General features: G+C 37.3%; 4 protein-coding genes across 7 annotated transcripts; 3 read left to right on the forward strand and 1 right to left on the reverse strand.

Annotated features, from left to right (window-relative positions):
• The first annotated feature begins 3117 nt into the window (after window positions 1–3117).
• On the forward strand, window positions 3118–7672 carry LOC140794830 (protein BEARSKIN2-like). Its single transcript, XM_073147073.1, has 3 exons — window positions 3118–3362; window positions 6085–6362; window positions 6954–7672. The coding sequence occupies exons 1-3, from the start codon at window positions 3143–3145 to the stop codon at window positions 7431–7433; spliced, it is 978 nt and encodes a 325-aa protein (XP_073003174.1). The 5' UTR covers window positions 3118–3142; the 3' UTR covers window positions 7434–7672.
• Window positions 7673–9628: 1956 nt separating this feature from the next.
• LOC140794828 (probable splicing factor 3A subunit 1) lies at window positions 9629–12830 on the reverse strand. 2 transcript variants are annotated; one of them, XR_012110217.1, is made up of 4 exons: window positions 12661–12830; window positions 10360–12579; window positions 9897–10267; window positions 9629–9807 (listed from the first exon to the last, which is right to left on the reverse strand). XR_012110217.1 is itself a non-coding variant. In XM_073147070.1 (3 exons), exons 2-3 carry the CDS (start codon window positions 12535–12537, stop codon window positions 9998–10000), a joined length of 2448 nt encoding a protein of 815 aa, XP_073003171.1. In that variant the 5' UTR covers window positions 12538–12579; window positions 12661–12830; the 3' UTR covers window positions 9629–9997. The 2 variants fall into 2 exon arrangements, 1 of the variants encoding a protein (XP_073003171.1); XM_073147070.1 differs by having other exon boundaries at window positions 9629–10267.
• Window positions 12831–12987: 157 nt separating this feature from the next.
• LOC140794831 (COX assembly mitochondrial protein 1) lies at window positions 12988–16856 on the forward strand. Of its 3 annotated transcripts, none has more exons than XM_073147075.1 (5): window positions 12988–13114; window positions 13976–14047; window positions 14484–14588; window positions 14681–14824; window positions 16646–16856. In XM_073147075.1, the coding sequence occupies exons 2-4, from the start codon at window positions 14003–14005 to the stop codon at window positions 14777–14779; spliced, it is 249 nt and encodes an 82-aa protein (XP_073003176.1). In that variant the 5' UTR covers window positions 12988–13114; window positions 13976–14002; the 3' UTR covers window positions 14780–14824; window positions 16646–16856. The 3 variants fall into 3 exon arrangements, with proteins under 3 accessions (XP_073003176.1, XP_073003175.1, XP_073003177.1); XM_073147074.1 differs by having other exon boundaries at window positions 14681–14793; XM_073147076.1 differs by having other exon boundaries at window positions 13083–13205; window positions 14681–14793.
• A 220-nt stretch (window positions 16857–17076) lies between these two features.
• Window positions 17077–19090, forward strand: LOC140794829 (acyltransferase GLAUCE-like). Its single transcript, XM_073147071.1, has 2 exons — window positions 17077–17892; window positions 17966–19090. The coding sequence occupies exons 1-2, from the start codon at window positions 17446–17448 to the stop codon at window positions 18872–18874; spliced, it is 1356 nt and encodes a 451-aa protein (XP_073003172.1). The 5' UTR covers window positions 17077–17445; the 3' UTR covers window positions 18875–19090.
• The last annotated feature ends 1580 nt before the right edge of the window (window positions 19091–20670 follow it).

Consider the following 20670-nt stretch of genomic DNA (forward strand, 5'->3'; position numbering starts at 1 on the left):
ATCCTTTCTCAATATCACTGGATGTCTGAGGTACCCAAAAAATCCAAGAAATTAAACTACATAGGAGATCATTTGAGATATTTTTAGAACAAATAGACAGGAAAATAGTGGATTTCTTGCCTATCTCGACGAAGTCTGCATTTGCTCTTATATCGCTGCCGTATCCGCTACTTTTACGTTAACTCTTTGCGACAAGCGTCGCCGACTTCATTCTAACCTACGACTACGAAGTTCTAAATCTATGGCCAAATTACATTTAACACCCTACGCTTTCGGTATTCACGTTTCAAACCTCATATTTTTGGATGTTACTCTCAAAGAACACCTTATGTAATAAATGATGAAAAATATTTTACTTCTTATAATTAGGTCAAATTTCAAACTCACTCACTGAGCTAATCTATGTAAAACTATTCCATGGAGATAATATTCTATTAAAATTGCTAAGATTTTAACTATTTTGAAACATTTGCAATGTCTAAAAATTAGAATTAGAAAGCATAATATAAAAGAATTTTGATAGAAGAACATTTTTTAATTGGTTAATATTAAATAAAAAGAGCATTTTCGTCTTTTTATATTAAAATTAATTTCTTTTACTCAATTTTATATATTTTAGATGTCTATGGGGGTTAAATGACGAACAAAAATTGATTTATGTATTCTGAAGTTTGGCCTAATTACAAGCTTGTGAATTATATTTTCCCTTGATAAATGATAAAATTAAAATATAATATTTCATCCAAATCAAACTAAATTTTATTAAAAATAAACGTCTTTTAAAAAAATTAACCACAATTCTTTCTGATTAATTACCTTCTATTTTGTTAGAAAAGATCTATTATATTTCATGCAGGGATTGAATGCAGAAATAAGATCTGCTTACTCTAAGGAAAATGTCTATAATTCTTCAAATCATTGTTATGTTTAGAACTTATTAGAGCTCATTTTGAACTAATTATCAAAAAGGATTAGCTATCTAAATAATTAATTTACAAATGGATCCAATTGAAGAGCTATCTTGCAGCTTACTTATGTTTCAGTAATCAGCATAACTCCTATGTGATTCTGTAGACAGATGAAGAGCATTGAAGGACTAAAACTATTCTTATATTTGATCTTCACATGATTGACTTTTGAAAATGGGATTATATAACTCTCTCTTTCAACTAATGCCAGCCTAAGAGACTTGCAAAGGAAGTGATGAAGAAGAAGGGTCACTTTCCTCCCCTAATAATTGATCATTTTATTCAGAAGGGATCAAGTGTTCAGATTAAAAACACTGAATTCATAGTATATTTTTACCACAATTTCTTCTTTTCTTTCCTTCAAAACTACGAATTAGGTCGTTTTAGAAAGAAAAAAAAAAAGCATAGTTTTTCTTATTATTATATCTTTCGTAGTAGAAATCAGGGATTTAATTATGTTTCTTCTTGTTTGGACGAGTTAAAGTTAGTGTTTTATGAGTCTAGATTGGAAAATTTATTTTTCACAAATTTGATTCTTCTTGTCAAATTAGGGTTTTAATTTTGTCTTAATATACATGTACAGTGTTATAAGTGGTGGCCAGTTCGGCTTAGTTTTACTTGAATTTGAGATTTTCTCTATTTGTTTTTCTAATCTTTTGCTTCATTAGAGTTGATGTTCTTGATCTAGAAGACTTCTAAAATATATTTACGGAATTAACAGAACACTTCCCTATATCATATTCACTTTTTTTTTAAAAAAAACTTATCACCAAATAAATATTTATAATGCCAAACTCAAAAGTTATATTTGAATATTAATTCTTCATTTACTAAATTGAATAATGACATTTGCTAGGATCCGAACTCAATACTTCTTACTTTGATAACATGCTAATCTTTAGACTGTCGAAAAAGATCTCTGGAATTATCTTTTCTTTTTTCTGCTAGGGTTTTCCCTTAGGCCTATTGCTAAGCCGTCTCTTCTCCTCATTCTCCCTCTAAGCTAGCTCGACCAGGCTAAGGTAGAGGTGTGAGGCTTTGCTCCCGCTTCTCGACGAAGAAAAGTCAAGTGTTCTTCATAGTGCTTCATTCCTTGCCATTTTTAGCGATAGTTTGGAATCTTGTCTTTCTCCATACCTATCATTCTCTACCGGTCGGAGCTTATTTATTATTTACTTTCCCCAGCATTGCTCTATGCATGTAATTTGATCTGTTGTTGCTTCTCTCTTTTGCATCTTGGTGAATATAAGGTTGTGTGCATGTCTCGGTCAGCAGCGATAGTGACAGAGCGACTATACATTGGGGTTAGGAGTTATGTTGATCTTATATGCTCGTCGAGCTTAATGTCACATTTTATTTGCTGCAATATATAACTTAACTAAGTAGCAAGGGCTTGTTCAAAGAGTCGTCGCCCTATTTCCCATAATTTAGCATTACCTGTTGTAGATTTCCCTCATATCAGGTCTTATAACTCTTTGATTTTATGATTAAAATTCTACTTGTTGGCTTTTGTCTCAAAAAATTAAAAAAAGAAAGATTTTCATCTTTTATATTCCAAGTGTGTACCTCCATGTGCTATGCAATTAATGGATTTATCAATGTGATACCATCTTAATTTGGATGATTCTTGATATTATATCAATGGCAAGTTAAATTTTACCTCCTTAATTTGGTGAGGTTTCAACTAACACATTTGTACTTCAAACCTCACCATACCATCCTTGACACCAATATTTTTGGCTATAAATGATAAGTTACTAAATAACCAAACTACTCCTATCATCATCAAATTAGAATGTACTTCACATCTAACCGCAGCTTAAGTCCAAAAATATGCTAAAATCATTTAAAAATGGAGCCAAACAACATAGGGATCGATAAACTGTAAAATTTAACCTTAAAATATTAAATAACCATGTCATCCAAAGACTTTGATCAATCTCTTATTTGCAGATAGATGCCCAGTACAAGTTATCAAATCTCATCATCATCATCATCATCATATGTCATCAGAATCACCACCAGAAGCAGCAAGGAATGAAATGATGTGCACACAAGAAAGAAGACGTACTGCATGCAGTTAAGAATCATGGATTGGTTGCTGTGAACCTCAACTTCCATCTCTCCTAATCAATCATTTGGTGTGCATCAAAGTTTTCACTGCATGCAAAGAGATGGACTCCCCTTCCATCATCTCAGTTCGCCTCGGAGTCTGCACAAAGCTTGCACGGGGGCCGGTCTGCTCATCGAGAGGATCGACGTTGGTGTCACGGCGACGTTGGAGGAGTGGATTCGAATCAATCGATCTCCCAAAGAAGTCAAGCGATCTCACATGCATACTCCCTAAAGCTATGGCGGCTGCGTCTCTAACTACTCATACTGCAGGAGAGAGAGGTCTATTGATTAATTAATTATTCATTCATTTGTATTAGTTTAGGCACAAGGGGTTAGGCTCAGATGCAAGTCTCATAAAAAAAATAAATGGAAAAATTATTTTTTTAGGGAGAATAGCATTTCATGCCTATAATTTTATGAATTAATTCTCGCTCTCATATTGTTAAAAGACATAATATATATTATTTATCTGTTAGTTAGTTAGTTAGTTAGTTAGTTATCTAACGCAATATTTTCTTGAGCTCACGGGTTTATAACTCGTCAACTATGTGCAGTATTGGGAGCTGGCTTAAGTTTTTAGGTCGACTAGTTATATAACGCATAATATAGACATGAAAAGTATCAAGAATAAATCAAACTTTTAAGAGGAAGCCTTTTCTTAGAGAAGTAGGAGAGTTTTTTTTTCAAAAAAAATAAAAATCTACTGATAGCTTTACATTGGCCATGATTAATTAACTTGGGTGTTTTCGGGCTGTGAAACTATAATTCATAAATTTTCCTTTATTAAAAAAAAGAAGATATTAATAGTTTATTCATCATGGTTCGATCCCTGTATTTTTTTTTCCTATTTCTAAATGAAATCCTGGATTTTTCAAACATATGTTCAGATAACACTGTTGTTAACTAGTCTCATAAATAATTTTAATTCCATGAGGTACATCTAGAATCTCGTTTGTTCTAGTTCATATGCCACTTAGCATATTTGCATCACATGAACTGCATTTAGTATCTGGTTTGATACCTTGCTTCTTTCTAATCCAATGTGCACCCACAGCTATATATATATATGAAGAACAAATAGAAATTAGAGAGGTATATATATATATATATATATATAACAATTCAGATCCAGAGATCATTTGTGTAATAAATAGGAGAATGTGCCCACATGTAACTATTACTAGATGATACAATCGAGACTAATTTCGCATTTTAGGTGTTAATCTGAGGATTATTGGACCACTCAATCTTATTATAACGACCATAAATGCTTATTTTAATAATTCTAGGGTTTGCAAGTTGTAGGTTGGACATAGCCATAATTATCTCTCTTCAATAATTAGATTAGACAACTACATTAACCCTATGTTAAAAAGGCCACAACCGGTTAACCCCAATCAAAGCTCACTAGGAGTTTTCATGAGAAAATTCATCTTGCTTCTTTGAAGCAAGCAATCTCAAGATCGATATACACAAATACTAGATCAATCATGCACATCAGACGACTATTATTATACTTCTTCTAATTATGCGCCCCACTTTGAATTTAAATTTAAATATTATTATGACTGTTGGATACATACAATCGATGTCTTAGTACGCATTAGAAGGTAAAACTAGATTAATCCAAATAGATCGACTCACGCACTCTCTTGTGCCAAACCCTAATTTTTGCCAAGATAGGCATGGTAATTGTTACTATCTCATGTCTTACCTCATGCCCTCGCATCCTGTGCATCATTAGACCTCCTTAACCTTAATCTATCAATGAAACACTCTTAACTACTCCCAAACCCCAAACCAAATCAAAGGATCACAAAACTAATTTATCAACATGACATGCATGTCAACGTACCCATGGCTTGAGAGGCAACAGCTCTCTTCACTTAGCTTTCGGAACAATCTAACAACACCCATATAATTAAATCCAATTCTTTATTCCTCGGGATCGTTTACTGCTTAAATTAATGACCAATTAATAAACTATAATTCTGATTGCCTCCAAGTCTCGTGCCCTTGACTTCATTTCTACGATACTTAGCTTTTATCCTAATCCATCGCCGTAGCTCTCGGCGTCAACTTTTTGGTACATGGCCCATGACGTATATAAGAGCATTGGTGCAACCTTACGTGGAAAAACTTTGTTCTAACTAAACTAGCTACGGCCAAATATTAGCTGAATAGGAGTTTTAATTCTTTGCAAGTGTGAGGATGGCGACGGCGTCGTCGTCATCGTCGAGCACCGGAGTCCCGCCGGGGTTTCGATTCCATCCGACGGACGAAGAACTTCTTCTCTACTACCTGAAGAAGAAGATTTCCTCTGAGACGTTTGATTTGGAGGTTATTAGGGAGGTTGATTTGAATAAGATAGAGCCATGGGACTTGCAAGGTAAACTAATCACCAAGTTTATATATGTACGTAGCAATTAATTTTTCTTCTTACTAATAAGTGCATGAGATCAAATTTTTGGTTTAGTTAAATTTCTCATATTTTTTATACATGCTTAGATACAAGAATTTACTATTTGCTTGTCCTTTTTTCTTTCTGGGGTTTGAGGCAAAAAGTACTTGCAGATGTTTCCCATGAGTTATATAATTGTGCATAGTTTCTCTTAAAAGATTTGTCCATAATATATTCAAGAGAGTTTGTGTGTTTGTATATTTGAGATTGGATTATACTATCACCTAGTGGTGAATTTTAGGTGATAGATGATAACAAGAGAGGCCATCTTAGCTAGGTTTAGAGATGTAGTTCATGCGATTATAAAGCCATAAAATAACATCTTCAATAATAATGAGGGTAAAACTGAGTACATCTTGAAACTGGTAGAGTTAGATTTTATGTGATAATTGGTCTTCCCACCACCAAGAAGAGTTATGTATAAAAGAAAGAAGTAGAGAAAGTTGCAGACATGATTTAACATCATAATTTATGGTACGTAATAGAGTTAATTAGTTAGATTTGTTTCCTAATATATTATTGGGATTATGGATCGATCAGAGAGGTGTAGGATTGGATCGACGCCGCAGAACGAGTGGTACTTCTTCAGCCACAAGGATCGGAAGTATCCGACGGGGTCGAGGACGAACCGGGCGACGAACGCCGGATTCTGGAAGGCGACGGGAAGGGATAAGTGCATCAGGAACAGCTACAGGAAGATCGGCATGAGGAAGACGCTCGTCTTCTACCGCGGCCGCGCACCCCATGGCCAGAAGACCGACTGGATCATGCACGAGTACCGCCTCGAAGACGCCGACGACGACTCCCAGGTTGCCACCGTGAGTCTCTCTCTCTCTCGCCTTCAACTATGGATGCATGGTTTCTGGAGTTTTACCACCATTTACCGCTTTGTTTAGGGTTAATTACACGTTGTATTATTCAAAATATCATAATTGTTACTAAAATTAGAGTTATTTTAAAAATATCGTTCCATTGCTTAAATCATAGTTATAACTAAATTTAGCTTAAATAAATACCATTTGTGTCTTATATAAATTGTTCAAAATGGTTATAATTAATTAGAAGTTAGAAGAACCATCTAATAGGAATATTTTATAAATAGTTTGTCAAAAATTAATCATAACAGCAATAGTAGATGAGTCAAAAAGGCTTAAGTAACAATTATAATTATGTAGAAATCACTTAATTATAGAAAAATTATACCGTTCCCACTGTCAATTTCCTAAACTTTTTAGAATTTTTTTAAGACAAGAGGGGCTAATCAACTCCGTTATGCATGTCTTTTAGATAATAATGAGTAGAACAACTGGAGTACCGAAGATTAACGTGTCAAATTAAAATAGTGATGGTAAGAAATAACTGCAAATTAAATTGATTCATGTTTCTCTTGTTTTGGAACAAATAAACAGGAGGATGGATGGGTGGTTTGCCGGGTGTTCAAGAAGAAGTGCTTCTTTAAGCTGGGGTCTGAAGGCAGTAGCACGAGCCAAGGCACGGAAGCCCACTTAGCTGCTTCCATGACCCACGACCAAGCCCGGATCTTAAGCTCACAGTTCATGCATCCAATCCACCACCACCACCCTCACCCTCCATCTCTCTACTACTCCCAAATACCCCCCAACTCCTACTCCTACTCCCACGTCCAAGTCCAAGACCTCCTCACCAACCACCGGCCGCCGCCGTCCTCCGGCTACGACTTCTCGGTGCTCCCGGCCGAGCCCGGGCTCGACGTCGCCAACTGCGACGCCATCCACAACGTCGCCGGCGGCGGCGGCGAGGGGAGGGAGCAGAGCTCCAACGAGTGGGCAGTGCTGGATGGCATGCAGCAGATGAATCAGATGCATGGGCAGCGTGGGGGGGAGATGGATTTGTGGGGGTATGGGAAGTGAAGTTGGTAGTTATGGTAAGTGTAAAGATTTGTTTGCTGTTGGGATTTATATCTTGGGTAAGTACAGTGGATTGTTTTGGTGTTATTGTAATAAGGATTGGATTTACCATTTTTATGTTTGTTTGTTGTGAGTCTCTTACAAGAGGAGAAAGAAGAGGAAGCTGTTCTCATTATCACTGGGTGTAATTAAGGATCAATTTGACAAGTTATAGATATATAACACATAGTATAGTGCCTATACACAATTGTTTCTATTGTTTATTTTGGATAATCACTAATTAGGAACACTAAAACAATGTGCAGATTGCTCCTTGATGTATAACATTTTCAGACTGAATAGTTGAGAAGATAAATTTGGGGTCCTCTGTTTTAGGTCATCTTAGAGATGAGGGCAAAATCATTCAACATATAATTTTGCACCTTGGTGTGAGTAATTTACCCTTTATGCAGTTAACTTAGAGCAAAATAATCCAAAAAGTACTTCTATAAGGGTAATTTAGCCTACATGCAGATAACTTAATAGTAGACAAACAGATGGCAGATAACTTTGAAGTAGATTGACGGACGAACTTAGTTGTAGTTTCTCCAAAAACTGGAGGAGAGGGGGGAGGGGGGTACACGGAACCAACCTGTTATTAAACCTTATTTATATTACCTTCAACTGTTGTTATATTGATTATGTTGGCTCACAAACATGGAAATGATGTCAAAAATAAAAAGGAAAAAAAATATCCAATGTTCATGGACTTCATGATAAGTCTCATGATAACAATTACTAAAGTAAATTTTTTTTTTTCAGTACAGCATCTTCGAGCTGAAGTTTCAGAAAATATCCTGCCAAAAGAATGGTGTAGACCTTCAAACGCCACTGTTAACCTAGAAGTAAGCTCACCCTAAAATCAAATCAGAATGATAGGGTACTGATAAACAATAACTGAATTGCAAAAAGAAAATAAAATCGTGAGATTAAGACGAAATATCATCCTCAATTAGAAGCCTATTAGCTGAAAGAAGCAAGACTAACAAATTTGCAAGGTCGATTAATGAGTAACCATGTAATTATGAAATAATAATCATAGTTCTAGCAGACAACAGATGAACAAGTAAAAGCAGGTTAGTATTCATGCAAGAGAAAGGGAATTTCCTTTTATGACATCTCTCAGCTAAATCAGATCTAATTAACAATGATCGGACATTTTCTAGCACAGCAAAGTGTAATGCCCCATCGAATGCCAAAACGCTAAAAAACGTTAAGTCCGTGACAGATCACCTTAGCCAGTACTAATAACTGTCCAAAAAGTCTTGAAACCACATAAGTAGTTCAACGAAATTTTGAATTTCTGGCAGACAGATAAATCTCCAAGGTTATAATTTAAGGTTTTTTCCTGATAGAAATAAGAAATAGGTAATCCTTAGTCGATTGAACTTCTAGAATAATATGTTACATGATTCAACAACACATTCTTTAGATAAAAAAGATTCAAAAGCATGTTCACAATAAGTTAAACTAAAAGATCTGACAGCAAGATAAAGTGATATGCAACCTACCCAGCCGACGTTAAATTAAATAAGAATTGATGATATCAGACAATTAACAACAAAGGAAGATATACCTGCTAATGATGGACAAATAGTCTGTAATTCAAAACCACTTGGTCAACGATAGTAATATATAACCAAATACTGGACCAAATAAAAAAACAGCAAGACCAGAATAATACAGAAGAAATTAAGTACCTGCTATATCAAAAAGATGGAGCAAGGAAAAGTACACACTAACCGTATTCAGCACACTCACTGAAACTACGATAAGTAGATATACAGCATATCAAACATAAAATTGATGTTAAACAAATCTCTTAAACCGTTAATACTCATCACTGCTCTGTAAAAGGCATAAGAAAAATATCAATAGTAGATGGGGCAAAAGAAAACACCGGTTAAGATCCTACAATGAGAAATCCAGCAGGAGAGCTCTCCAAAATGGGCAATGTTGAAACATGCTGCCAAAAGAATTTGATAAATAAGAAGCATCACTGGTGATCTAATAAAGCCATAATACAAACAGATAATCTCAACAAACCTTCAAAAACAGCCTCGAACAGAAAGTAAAACCTGTCAAATATGCAGCAGATGAGAAACTCTATAAAAAGTTACATGCATCAATTATAAAATATCTGCCCTTAACATCAAATATAGTTGTAAAATTCATTCGCTTAATGAGAAGCAATATAATCAGTTCCAACAAAAAGGACAACTACAATAGCAAGCAATACAGCAATGTCAAGGTTATGTTGTCATCAGCTTGCTTCCTAGAGGAGTATTGCACCTCTTCCATTGACACTTTCAGAAATGATCACATCTTGATCAAACATCTGCATTAAGACAATTATCTTTATCAGTTAAGCACACAGGCTATCTCAAATATCATCATTACACAAGTCCATTATATAGATTGACTGACAGAGAAACGTAAGTCTAAACTAATAGCTCTTTAAGTTGCTCTAAAAGGCTGCCTGAGACTCTGCAATAAATAGCATCCTTCCAGCTTAATGGAGAAGGCACTCATTTTTTCCTTCCACCACGCTCCCTTAAAGCTAAGGTAAGGGTTTCTCCCAGGCCAATGTTGTAGTAAGCCAGAGTCAGGTTGTCCTTGAGGAAACCAGCCCGCCCACTCAGCTTTTGTTTATTAGCAGGAAGCTGAACTTCTCCAGCAATCTTCTCTTTGAGACTACCAATTGTCTCGGACAAAGATTGGACAACAATCTCCAATGTTTGACCTTTCAAGTTTCCTTCATCAACGTTAGGAACAGATACAGAAATGCGCACAGATCCCTGCAAAACAAAAGAAATGGAATGATTAAATGAACAGAAAAAAACGCATTTAAATAATTAAATGGCAAATATAGGTGTACAGCAGACATTACCGGATGTTGTGCAAGGAATTGATCCTCAGGGATTAGTGAGACATCATCCATTCTCTGCCTCTTTGGCTCTGGCTCATCAGGCAGCGGAGGGGGAGCCTCCTCGGGAGGTGGAGGTGGAGGCATACCTAGTGGAAGTGGTGGAGGTGGAACCATTGGCATGTTTGGCGGTGGCATATGCATGGGTGCAAAAGGGCGTGGAACACCCAGAGGTGTGAATTGAGACCCAGGTGGTGGAGGAACAGGAATACTAGGAGGATTCACGGAGATCATTTGGGGCATAGGTGGACGACTCATGCCAACAGGCTGCTGTCCCGAATTCATAGGCATGGGGGGTGGTGGTGGTCTCATTGATGGAATTAGCGGGACAACACCTGGCCTAGGGGGTGGGACCATAAGGCCACCGCTAGTAGGAGCAGAATATTGAACTGCATTTGGGGCAAAGCGTGGAATATTCAAAGCCAACCCAGGAGGTGGTGGAAGCGGGCGAACCGAGGGAATACCAGGCCTTGGCGGAGGAGCAGGGCCTGGAAGTGTAGTACCATCATTCTGTTCCTCACCAGGAATACCCTGGGACAAGGCCTGAGTGGCAGTGCGGCCAATGCTCCCAGAATGTCCATCCCATATAACCTGTTTCGGCTGCTCATCCTTTTTCTTCTCAATCTCTGCCTTAACAGCATTTGATACCTCTTCCTCGGTGGTGCCAAAAATATCAGGACGAGTTCGAGCAAGCCCCACAATATTTCTCGAAATCTCATCATCTGCTGCAAGTGTGGTCTCCCTAATCTTGGCCATCATCCTTTCTTTCTGCTCTTTATATTTTGGATCTATGAGTGAAATACGCATATGCTCTGCCATCTCATTAATGGGAATCAGCTCACCAGTGATCGGTGAAATGACAAACTTGGTAGGATCCCTTTCAGCAGGTAGCCTATCCTCAGGACGTTTCCAGTTCTTCACTATCCTCATAGGAGGCTCATTCTCATCAGTGGCCATCCTTGCTTCATTCTTCTTCTCATCTCCACCATTTTCATCAAGCCTTGCCGCCCTCATGCCTTCTTCAACAAGCTGAATCTCTTCTTCATCCATCTCCATCTCCATCTCCTTTCCTGGCTCTGTTGTCTCCCTAGCTTCTTCCTCAGAAGTGGGCATCTTGCTTCTCCTTATAACCTCTTCAAGTGTCATAGGAACAGGCAGCTCCTCATCCTCATCGTCAGCAAATTCAATCATCTCCACCACGATGAAATCGTGCCAATCAATCATTGCCATATGCATCCTCTCCTGCTCAATCTCATCCTCTGCCTTCTGCCTAGCCTGCTCTTGCGACCTTTCCCACTCTAATCGATGCAAGCACCTCTCAAGCACTGTTGTCCTATCACTCACACTCTTCTTCAGCTTCTCAGTCAATGCTTTATCTGGCATCAGCACCTTTGAGTATGCATCCGCGAGCGTTGTGAAGAAGGTGAACATGCTGTGTGTTGGTTTCAAGAAGTGAAACTGAGGATTGCTCATCTCCCGGCCCATGAGGCTCTGCAAGAAGTTCTTCCCATTGCGTGCGACGAATTGTGCTGTCAGCTTTATAATGTCCAACTCTTCTCCTGTAATCCCTTCCGGAAGTCTTACAGTGTATTTCTCAGCCTCAGGAGGCTCAAGAACCTTTTGTGGCGGGATCCTAAACTGTGCAGCCGGGTCGACCTTGGCAGCCTCATCTGGTGCTGGTGCCACAGCAGGTGCGGCTGCAGAATCAGCAGGAGCAGGCGCGGAATCTGATGGTGGCTGCACCAACTCAGCTGACGGCTGAGCAGACGAAGACTGGAGCTGGTTTCGGAACTCACTTACCCTATGCTGGTAATAACCGTGGTACGGATCTGAAGGGATGAGGAAATTGAACTTGGCATTACCAGTGTTGTTTGCAAGAATCCTCTTCTCGAACTCAGGCCCATTCTTCGCAACGAAAGTTGCAGTCTTTTCGATGATAACCCTAATATCCGGCGGCGGGTGGATGATACCAATAGTCCTCGCATGCGTTGCCACCGGAGCCGGTGACTGAGCCTGCGAGGCGTCATCCTTTTGCAGCTGCGATTGATCCTCAGTAGAATCATTCGTGACTTGCGCCGGAGGAAGTATACCGAGATCTCCATCCGACGGCGGTGCCGGAAGGGTTAAGATTGGGGCTAGCATCCTTTAGATTTCTTGATCCTTTGCGTTACAAGAGATTGGAAACTACCAACCAAAAGGATACATGGACTCAAGACTAGGTCAATTCCAATCTAGGAAAGTTAGAGAAATTAGGGTTTTACTTACCGTTTCCTATACGGATTTGAATTTGACGAGAGATACCTCTTCTTTGTTGCTCCGAGACGCGCGATTGAAGAAGATATCGAGATTTGAGAGGTTGAAGAGATCAAAGATTAGGGGATTAAGGAGGAAGGAGATATGATTTCGAAATGAACCCTAACCCTAAACCTAGGGCCAAAGGAGAGATAGAAGGGGTGGTGTTTATATCGATCGGACTCCGAAATGGCGAAAAGTATTATCGGGTTTGGATCCGAATTGAGATTGAGCCGATAACGAACCGCGAATCGAAGGGTATAAACGCAAAAAAGAACTTAATGGAGGGCTCTTTTGCATGTGTTCTCCCTTGGTTTCCCCTCTCTCGATCCAAACCCGTTGACCCAAATCAATCTTTTTCCTCTCCACGACGGTCTAGCTCTCGACGTGATCCACCTCCTTCCTCCTCCTCCTCGCGCCAATCAAGGTGCAATTCGGGAGACCTTTGCTTAGTTGTACTTCTCTTCTTTTCACGTTTCCTAGAGACAAATTACAAGTCGAGGTTATTTGCTCTCGAAGTAGGTTGTGGAAAACTTGCTAAAAGATCAGTTTTTTTTTTCTTCTTATTGTTATCATATGCATCAATCTGTTTGTCAAATTGTCTCTGTGTAGTTTGAGGTGGGCACGGTGGTGATTGTGGATCAACCGTTCAAGTACTGTCGCTAGAATAAAATCCTTCTATATGTTAATGTTGGGTTTGATGGAATTGGATGCTCTAAGAGTGAGGCTACCTTTAATTCTTGGATCTCTATAGGGCAACGCATTCAGTCTTATATACATGGCTGGCCCATGCGGCAACTGGCAAACCTTTACGTCAGACTAAATTACTCTCGCATTAGCATTGGCCAAAAAGAATCTTTAATGTTTTAGTTCTTCCAATAAAAATGGTAGTAGCAAGTTCATCTGGTCCCGAGTTCTAACTCTTTAATAGTTCCTTGGATGTCTCTCTCATGATAGAAATTGAAAGGATCTATTGCTTTTCCTTCATTTTAATTATGAAGAAGTTCCATCATTCAATATTTTCTAAGCCACTGCTATTTACAAAGTCTGTTTAGTCCAATCAAGTCATATTGGTTGCAAATTTCAAAACCAAGTCTATTTCACAGATGACCTGCTCTGATAGAAAGCCACTGAATGTCAATATAATATATTTGCAAATGGGTGAACACTTCTTGAAATGCCCAATATAAAGCTGCTAGTTTAATTTAAATATCCTCTGTTTATCCTACACATCCAAGTAGTCCATTTTTTTTTCTTCTAAGTGAGGTAATTTGATTCCATATTGCAGGATATTCAGTTTCAGATATATCAGGAAATGCATCCTCCTCTAACTTTACACAGGCATCCTATGTGTGCTGAAGTATGTTCGACCCCTTGACACTTTGCATCTATTTTTGTTGTTTTTTCTTTTCCTTTTTTTTTCTTTTTTCTGGTATTCCTCTGTTTACTTTGAACTTGTTTCTCTGTTAGGGAAACATTTCCTGAGTAAATTTGTGGTTCTTTAGATTTTAGAATTGGATGTATAACAGTTGCTTGAACTTTGAAGTCCAATAATTTCAGTAGAATATAAAATTCTGACTAATATGTGAACATATGATTGTAACCATCCTTTACAACATAGAGCTTGCGGCAACTGTCTATTTACAACTATGAAATTACTCTCAATTCCTTAGTCAAAGCTTTTAATTTAGATTGTTCTTCATGAGAAATGGGAATCATTTCTATCATTACTCTTCTAGTATGTTCTATTTCAACATTCCCTGATGTGGCCCTCCTATTCCAATTTTTTCATTCAGATTATTGAAGCATTCCAGAAGTGCCATAACGACCATCCAATTGGAAAATTTTTTGGAGAATGCACTGACCTAAAGATTAAGCTTGATCGCTGTTTCCGGCAGGAGGTGAGCTTTTTCTCCTCCCTTAAGTCAGAGTATGCAACATTACTATAAATTGCTTTGCTAAACCCAACTCCCTTCTGTCTGGTGACTTACAGAAAGCTTTGAAAAGAAAAGCTAACTTTGAAGAGAGCAAGAAATTCAAAGAAAAATTGCAGGCTTATAGAAAAGAAATGGCAGAGAAGGACATGGAATAACATATGAAAACATTGTATGAGCATTCATTTCAGATTATCAATGACGTAATCTTTTTTCCTGTACCAGCTTTTCCATTATTTGGAAGATTAATCCCAGAAAATCTGCTTCATTAAGGCTTGTTTGATTTGAGGCTAAGCCTTAGACTTGATTAGTTAATCTCATTTCTTAGTTTTGATTTTTTAGAGAGTAAATTTGGTTAGATATAAAAGATAAAATAATATTTGATTATTGAACCAGATTGCGGGTCTCTGAACTAGTTCAAAGGGGGTTTTGAACTCAAAGCAAATAAGACCTAAATAAACATAATTAAAAAAATACAATAAACTTACTTCCACTTGATATGGATCATCTATATGCTGAGGGTTTGAGAGGTGAAACCAATTAGAGAATGAAAATTACTGCCTACGTCTTTTTGAAGGTTTAACTAGTTGCATGCAAGAGGGAATCCCATTTCTAGTTATGGATGTGTCAGGCATGAAGCCATGAACCTTAATTCTTCATCGTTGCTGTTATCTTCTGCATCATATATTCCCTTTTTACTATGTAGTACATTCAAAAATCTACCCCTATGCAGTATTGAAGTCATCTCTTGTCTAGTGGTTGATTCATCAACATTCCCAAACAGTCAAGCCCTTTTAGTTATGAGAATTCATATGCATTTTATTGCTTATATCATTATTTAATTCTTTGGGTAATATTCTAATTTGGAAGTCTTGCTATGTATACACCTAAGTATACTATTTTGAGAACACAAACTTGTGCAGAAATTATAAAAGATAAATCACTAGGAAGTAGGTCTACAAGGTGTTCTGAATATATCTCGTCAACAATGATTTGGTTGCTCTCAAGGTCCACCAATTAATGGTAAAATTTGTTTGCATCTAGTACCTAAATGAAGAGGAGATCCTCAGATGTCATAGGGTTAATGAGGAAAGCAACTTTTAGCTGGCATTTAAATTTCTGATTGGGAGACCGACCATATAACGCTGCAGAGCCTGAAACTACATTTTTGAACTGCCACATAGTTTAGTCAGAGAATATTCAGTTAAAGTGGCTTGAAAACTAGATTATTTATCTCAGGAAAAAAAAGGAAAAGAAAGTGTCTTTGGCTCTTAACTTCTTCAAACTATAGGCCTTTATAGTTCCAAAGAAGCATTTTGCATCTATTCTGTTCCTTGAGGTTGGAATACTCTTTAATGGTGCAATCAATTACTAATTCCAAATAGTCCAAAGCAGTTCTGCACTGAATTAGGAAAAGCTATGAATTAATAGAAGTTAATTATGTGAAGAATCTAGTAGTAGGCAGTTATTTTCATATAGAGCCAATATTTGCTTGAAGAAAACCTCCACTGTAGGTGTTTGAAAAATGAACTGTGATATACCTATTTTATTAATCTAGTCGTCACATGTTAAGAAAGTTTCCTGTTGAAAAGTCAAGATTCATTTTCATTCCATTCATATTGTCTGCAAGTGTATAGTTGTTGCTAATCTAAGATTGAGATAGAATATTTATGGCCTATTTAAGTATTTTCAGAATTCATTATTTGAATGCTTGCAACTGTGCTTGGAATTTGCAACTTCAAGTTGAGTTCTTAAGATTTTTCCATTGAGTTTTAACATATGAGAAAAGAGTCAACAACAATAGAACTTTCCCATATAAAGAATAATTTCATTTTTTCTAGTCAGTTCTGGTCAAAACTGCAAGATATATCCTGTTTTCTGGTTTGGCTTAGCACCTAATTGAAACAGCCAGTTTATATGTTAGAGCCTTTAGCTGAAACTTTATCCCTGTCAATTTTGAAGTAGCTATCTCACAACCCATGTATTTATGTTCTTTCGTTCTTTGTTTCTGTTTTGAGATGCAGACATGCTGGAGGTTCTCCAACCAACACCACAACGAGTATCAAGCATCAGAGATTCAGCATTAGCCTTTCTTCCACCGTTTTTGGTGTGACTGTCTCAGCCATTTTTCTGTTAAGCTACAAATGATAGTTTAATTTCTAAAGATCCTTTGAGGATCTTATTGAACTTTGTTAGAAAATAAGTTTTCATCACATACAAATTTAATTATAGTAATTCCTATGGCACATTATAGTAATTGGTTGAGAGAACAAGCAAGACTTGAGGCAACCAACAAAATTTTAAAATTGCTGTTCTGTGCTTGTATTACCTGAGACTAAAGTGTAATTTTCACACAATCTGCGTCAAATTTTTTAATCTGTATGATACACTTGTTGGTAAAATGTAAACTGTTCTTTAACTTGTTGTCGATCCTTTCTGCGTGGTCTTTGTCTTATTATAAATATGGTATTTGGAAATGGAGCTACTTTATATGCTTTCTTGTTTCATGATAAGTTTAAACTGTGGACAAGGTTAGCTGTTCTCTCCTGGACATGCTCTTGGATGATCTACTGAACTACCATCTTTTTGAAAGAAATGATATTGTCATGCCGACTTTTTAGGGATCATGAATGGGTTATGAGTTGGAATATAATAATTGCTTAAATGCCTGAAATAGACTAGATGAGAAATCATGCTTTTCTTACTTCTCATTCTAGAGTAACAACTATGAGAATAAATTTGTTATATTTCAAATGGTTGTTGCCACTATTTGTTTATCCTCCAAATCCCCCCAAGTGGAATTTGATTTGGCCTCTTCTATCTCATGGAGATCTCTGTCCCAATATCGGATCATGATGTGAAAAGAGAAGAACCAGTGCCCCTGATCTCTTCAAGAAACCCAACACCTGCAGTAACTATTTATCTTTCTAACATTGATCAGACTGTGGCTTTTCCTGTTGAGACCATCTTCTTCTATAAAGCCCCAATAATAGGTGAAACAGTTGATATTTTTGAGATTATCAAGAGATCAGTGTCTGAGGTGCTCTTGGTCTCTTACTACTTTTTGGCTGGAAGGCTCAACTATAATCTCCATAACAAGAGACTGGAGCTGGTCTGCAACAATGCTGGAGTAATGTTTACTGCTGCAACATCAAGCCTTAGTCTAGAGGAGCTTGGGAATCTTTCTCTACCAAATCCTTCTTTCCAGCATCTCATCCTTCGATTAGAGGGATCTAAGAGCCTTGCTGAAACTCCGGTCTTCACAATTCAGGTTAGCCCAAGCTTCCATACAGCATATCATTTGCATGTTGATTCAACTTATGTTGTTATACTCTTTTGTGAAGGTCACAAGGTTCAAATGTGGAGGATTCGCCGTTGGTTTTGTGACAAATCACAGCATAATGGACGGTAGATCAGCGGCTGATATGTTTGAGAACCTTGGAGCCATATGCAGGGGAGAAGGCATGAAGTATCAAGATCTCAACATTGATAGGTCATGCATCAGAGCAAGAGTTCCACCTCAGATTAAGTTTGAGCATGCAGAGTACACCAAGCTAGCAGATGCCACCTCTAACACAACTTCCTTCACCTCTCCTGTCCAAAGCCCTCCACCCATTTCAGAGCTCATTGAGCCATCAGAGAACCATGATTACAAGCTCTTATCGTTCAGCCCTAACATGATCAAATGCCTCAAGGAGAAGGCAATGACCAAGTGCTCTACCTTTGAGGCAATTGTTGCTCACCTCTGGAGAACAAGAACAAGAGCAGTGTTTGATGACCCAACTAGGAATTCCTCTGTGCTGTTTGCAGTGGACATAAGGGCCAAGATGTCACCACCCTTGCCGCATGGGTTCATTGGCAATGCTGTGATCACAGCCTCAGCAAGTGCAAGTGTGGTGGATTTGAGTAAGAAGCCCTTCTCCTTCTGTGTGAGGATGGTACAGGAGGCAATAGAAAGAGTCACTGATGAGTATGTCAGGTCAGTAATAGATTGGCTGGAGGTGTATAAAGGAGTGCCTGCAACTGTGGATGGCAACTTCTTTGTGTCTGCTTGGTGGAAGCTTCCTTTCCATGAACTGGACTTTGGATTTGGAAAGCCTATCTATGGAGGACCTGTGGTCAGTGGCTTGAATGAGTTTGTGCTTCTCCTCTCAGGGGGTGATGGCATGGGTAAGAAGGATGGCATCAGTGTGTGGATAACACTGGAACAAGAAAAGATGGAGAAGTTCTTGCGTTATGTGTTTGAGATGTAACCTACAATGCAAGGGCTCAAAGTATACAATGATCCCCCTTTTAATCTGTTTAGGAAAGTGGGGATAGACCCAAGTTAATAGACATATAATTTGCAATCGTATAGATTGTTAATTAATGTTAATGACCTTGATCCTATGTTGCTTGATTGCATTCAGTATTTAAACAGTGAAGTATGTATATGAAAGTGTATTATATATATATTCGATTATGTGCAATTTGTATACGGTTATTGCAGCACTAGATACAATATTTATCAGGAGAATTGACAATAACACTGAGTTGGCAATCTACCTGGAGTGGATTTTGGTGCAATTTTCTCTTTCTAAAATGTTAAATATACTCTTATTGTTGTTGAAGTCATGAAGGGTATAAACCATGCAAAGAAACATAAGGTGATGCCTAATTCTTCATTTTAATGAGTGGAACTAAGCAGTTCAAAGTAGTACCATTAGAAGCCCTTTACTATCTATCTCAGAGGGTTCAAAAACTCCTTGACGTCTGGCGTTTGATTGCAATTTAGGGTAAATACCCTTGTAGTGCTACTCTCAGTTTCTATACTTGAATTTGGTAAAGCTAACCGGATTTAATTAAAATTGCTCCTCCCTCCTGCAAATTTTTTTCTTCAAAAATTGTATTTTCTGAATTTATGTGTGCAACGAAGGCATCTATGCACATAATACCTATTTATACATATGTAATGGTAGTGGTAATTATACGAGCAATGCCTCCTTAGGGTGGCAAAATAAATGGCTCGAACTTGATTTATGCTCGATTCGGTTGAACCTCAGACTCGACTCAGCTCAATTTGAGCTAAGCTGAATCTAAATAAATTTTTGGGCTTGAATAAAATTTTAAAATGAGTATGAACTGGAGCCAATTTGATAGGCTCGACTCAAAATATATATATATATATATATATATATAAGTATATTCATAACTATTATATTTTATGGCTTGACAACTTAGACTTGGTCCAACTCAACTTAAAAGAATAGCTTGGTTTAGTTCGTCTTGAAAATAGTCTAATTTTAAATTTAAGCTCAACTTGGGCTCGGTTTAGCTAAGCCTAAGTTTGGCTTGAAAATAAGTTTGATTCAAGCTTGACCCCGGTCTAGCATCAATTTGAGTTGAGTTGAGCCTAAAGTGTTCAACGTCTTATATTTTTAGAAAATATTAAATAGTTTTGTATTTATCAATAAAAGCTGAAGAAAAATTAAAATTAAAATTTTGAAGAGCTATCTTTCTCTTTTTTTCGCAATTCTAAGCACTATTTTCTATAGGAATTGCTATGTCATTCCATCTCATACATCTTTTTCAATCTTCAAACGGCATTTATTAAGACCAAAAAGGATAAACAACTATAAAGTTATGCCGCTTTAAACTTTTTATGTATATTTTTACCTTTTTTTTTTCTATTGAGGTCATATTTTGATCAAACTCATTACATTTTTCTTTTCAACTTCGTAGTAACTAAAATAGATTATTGATTAGAAAGTTACGATCTTTAAACTAACAATTTAGTTTTTTTTTTCTGCACTCTTTCTTCAAATGTGAAAAAGGAGAGAAAATTCTGAACCCAACCTATAGAAAGGCAATGCATAATAATAGGGATGTAAAACCTCGAGTGCAGTGAGGGCAATGCATAATAATAGTCATAGGAAGCAACATTTTAATAACGGTGTTGCTGATATGTATGTACATCCTCAGTTTTTTTTATCTTCAATCTCTATGCCTTCTTGACTTCCCTCAGCAAATGTGAAAGGGATGATCTCACCACTAGCTGTATCATTAGGAT

Source organism: Typha latifolia, chromosome 9 (genome assembly GCF_019914945.1).
Source record: "Typha latifolia isolate L0001 chromosome 9, TyphaL0001v2, whole genome shotgun sequence".
NCBI lineage: Eukaryota > Viridiplantae > Streptophyta > Magnoliopsida > Poales > Typhaceae > Typha > Typha latifolia.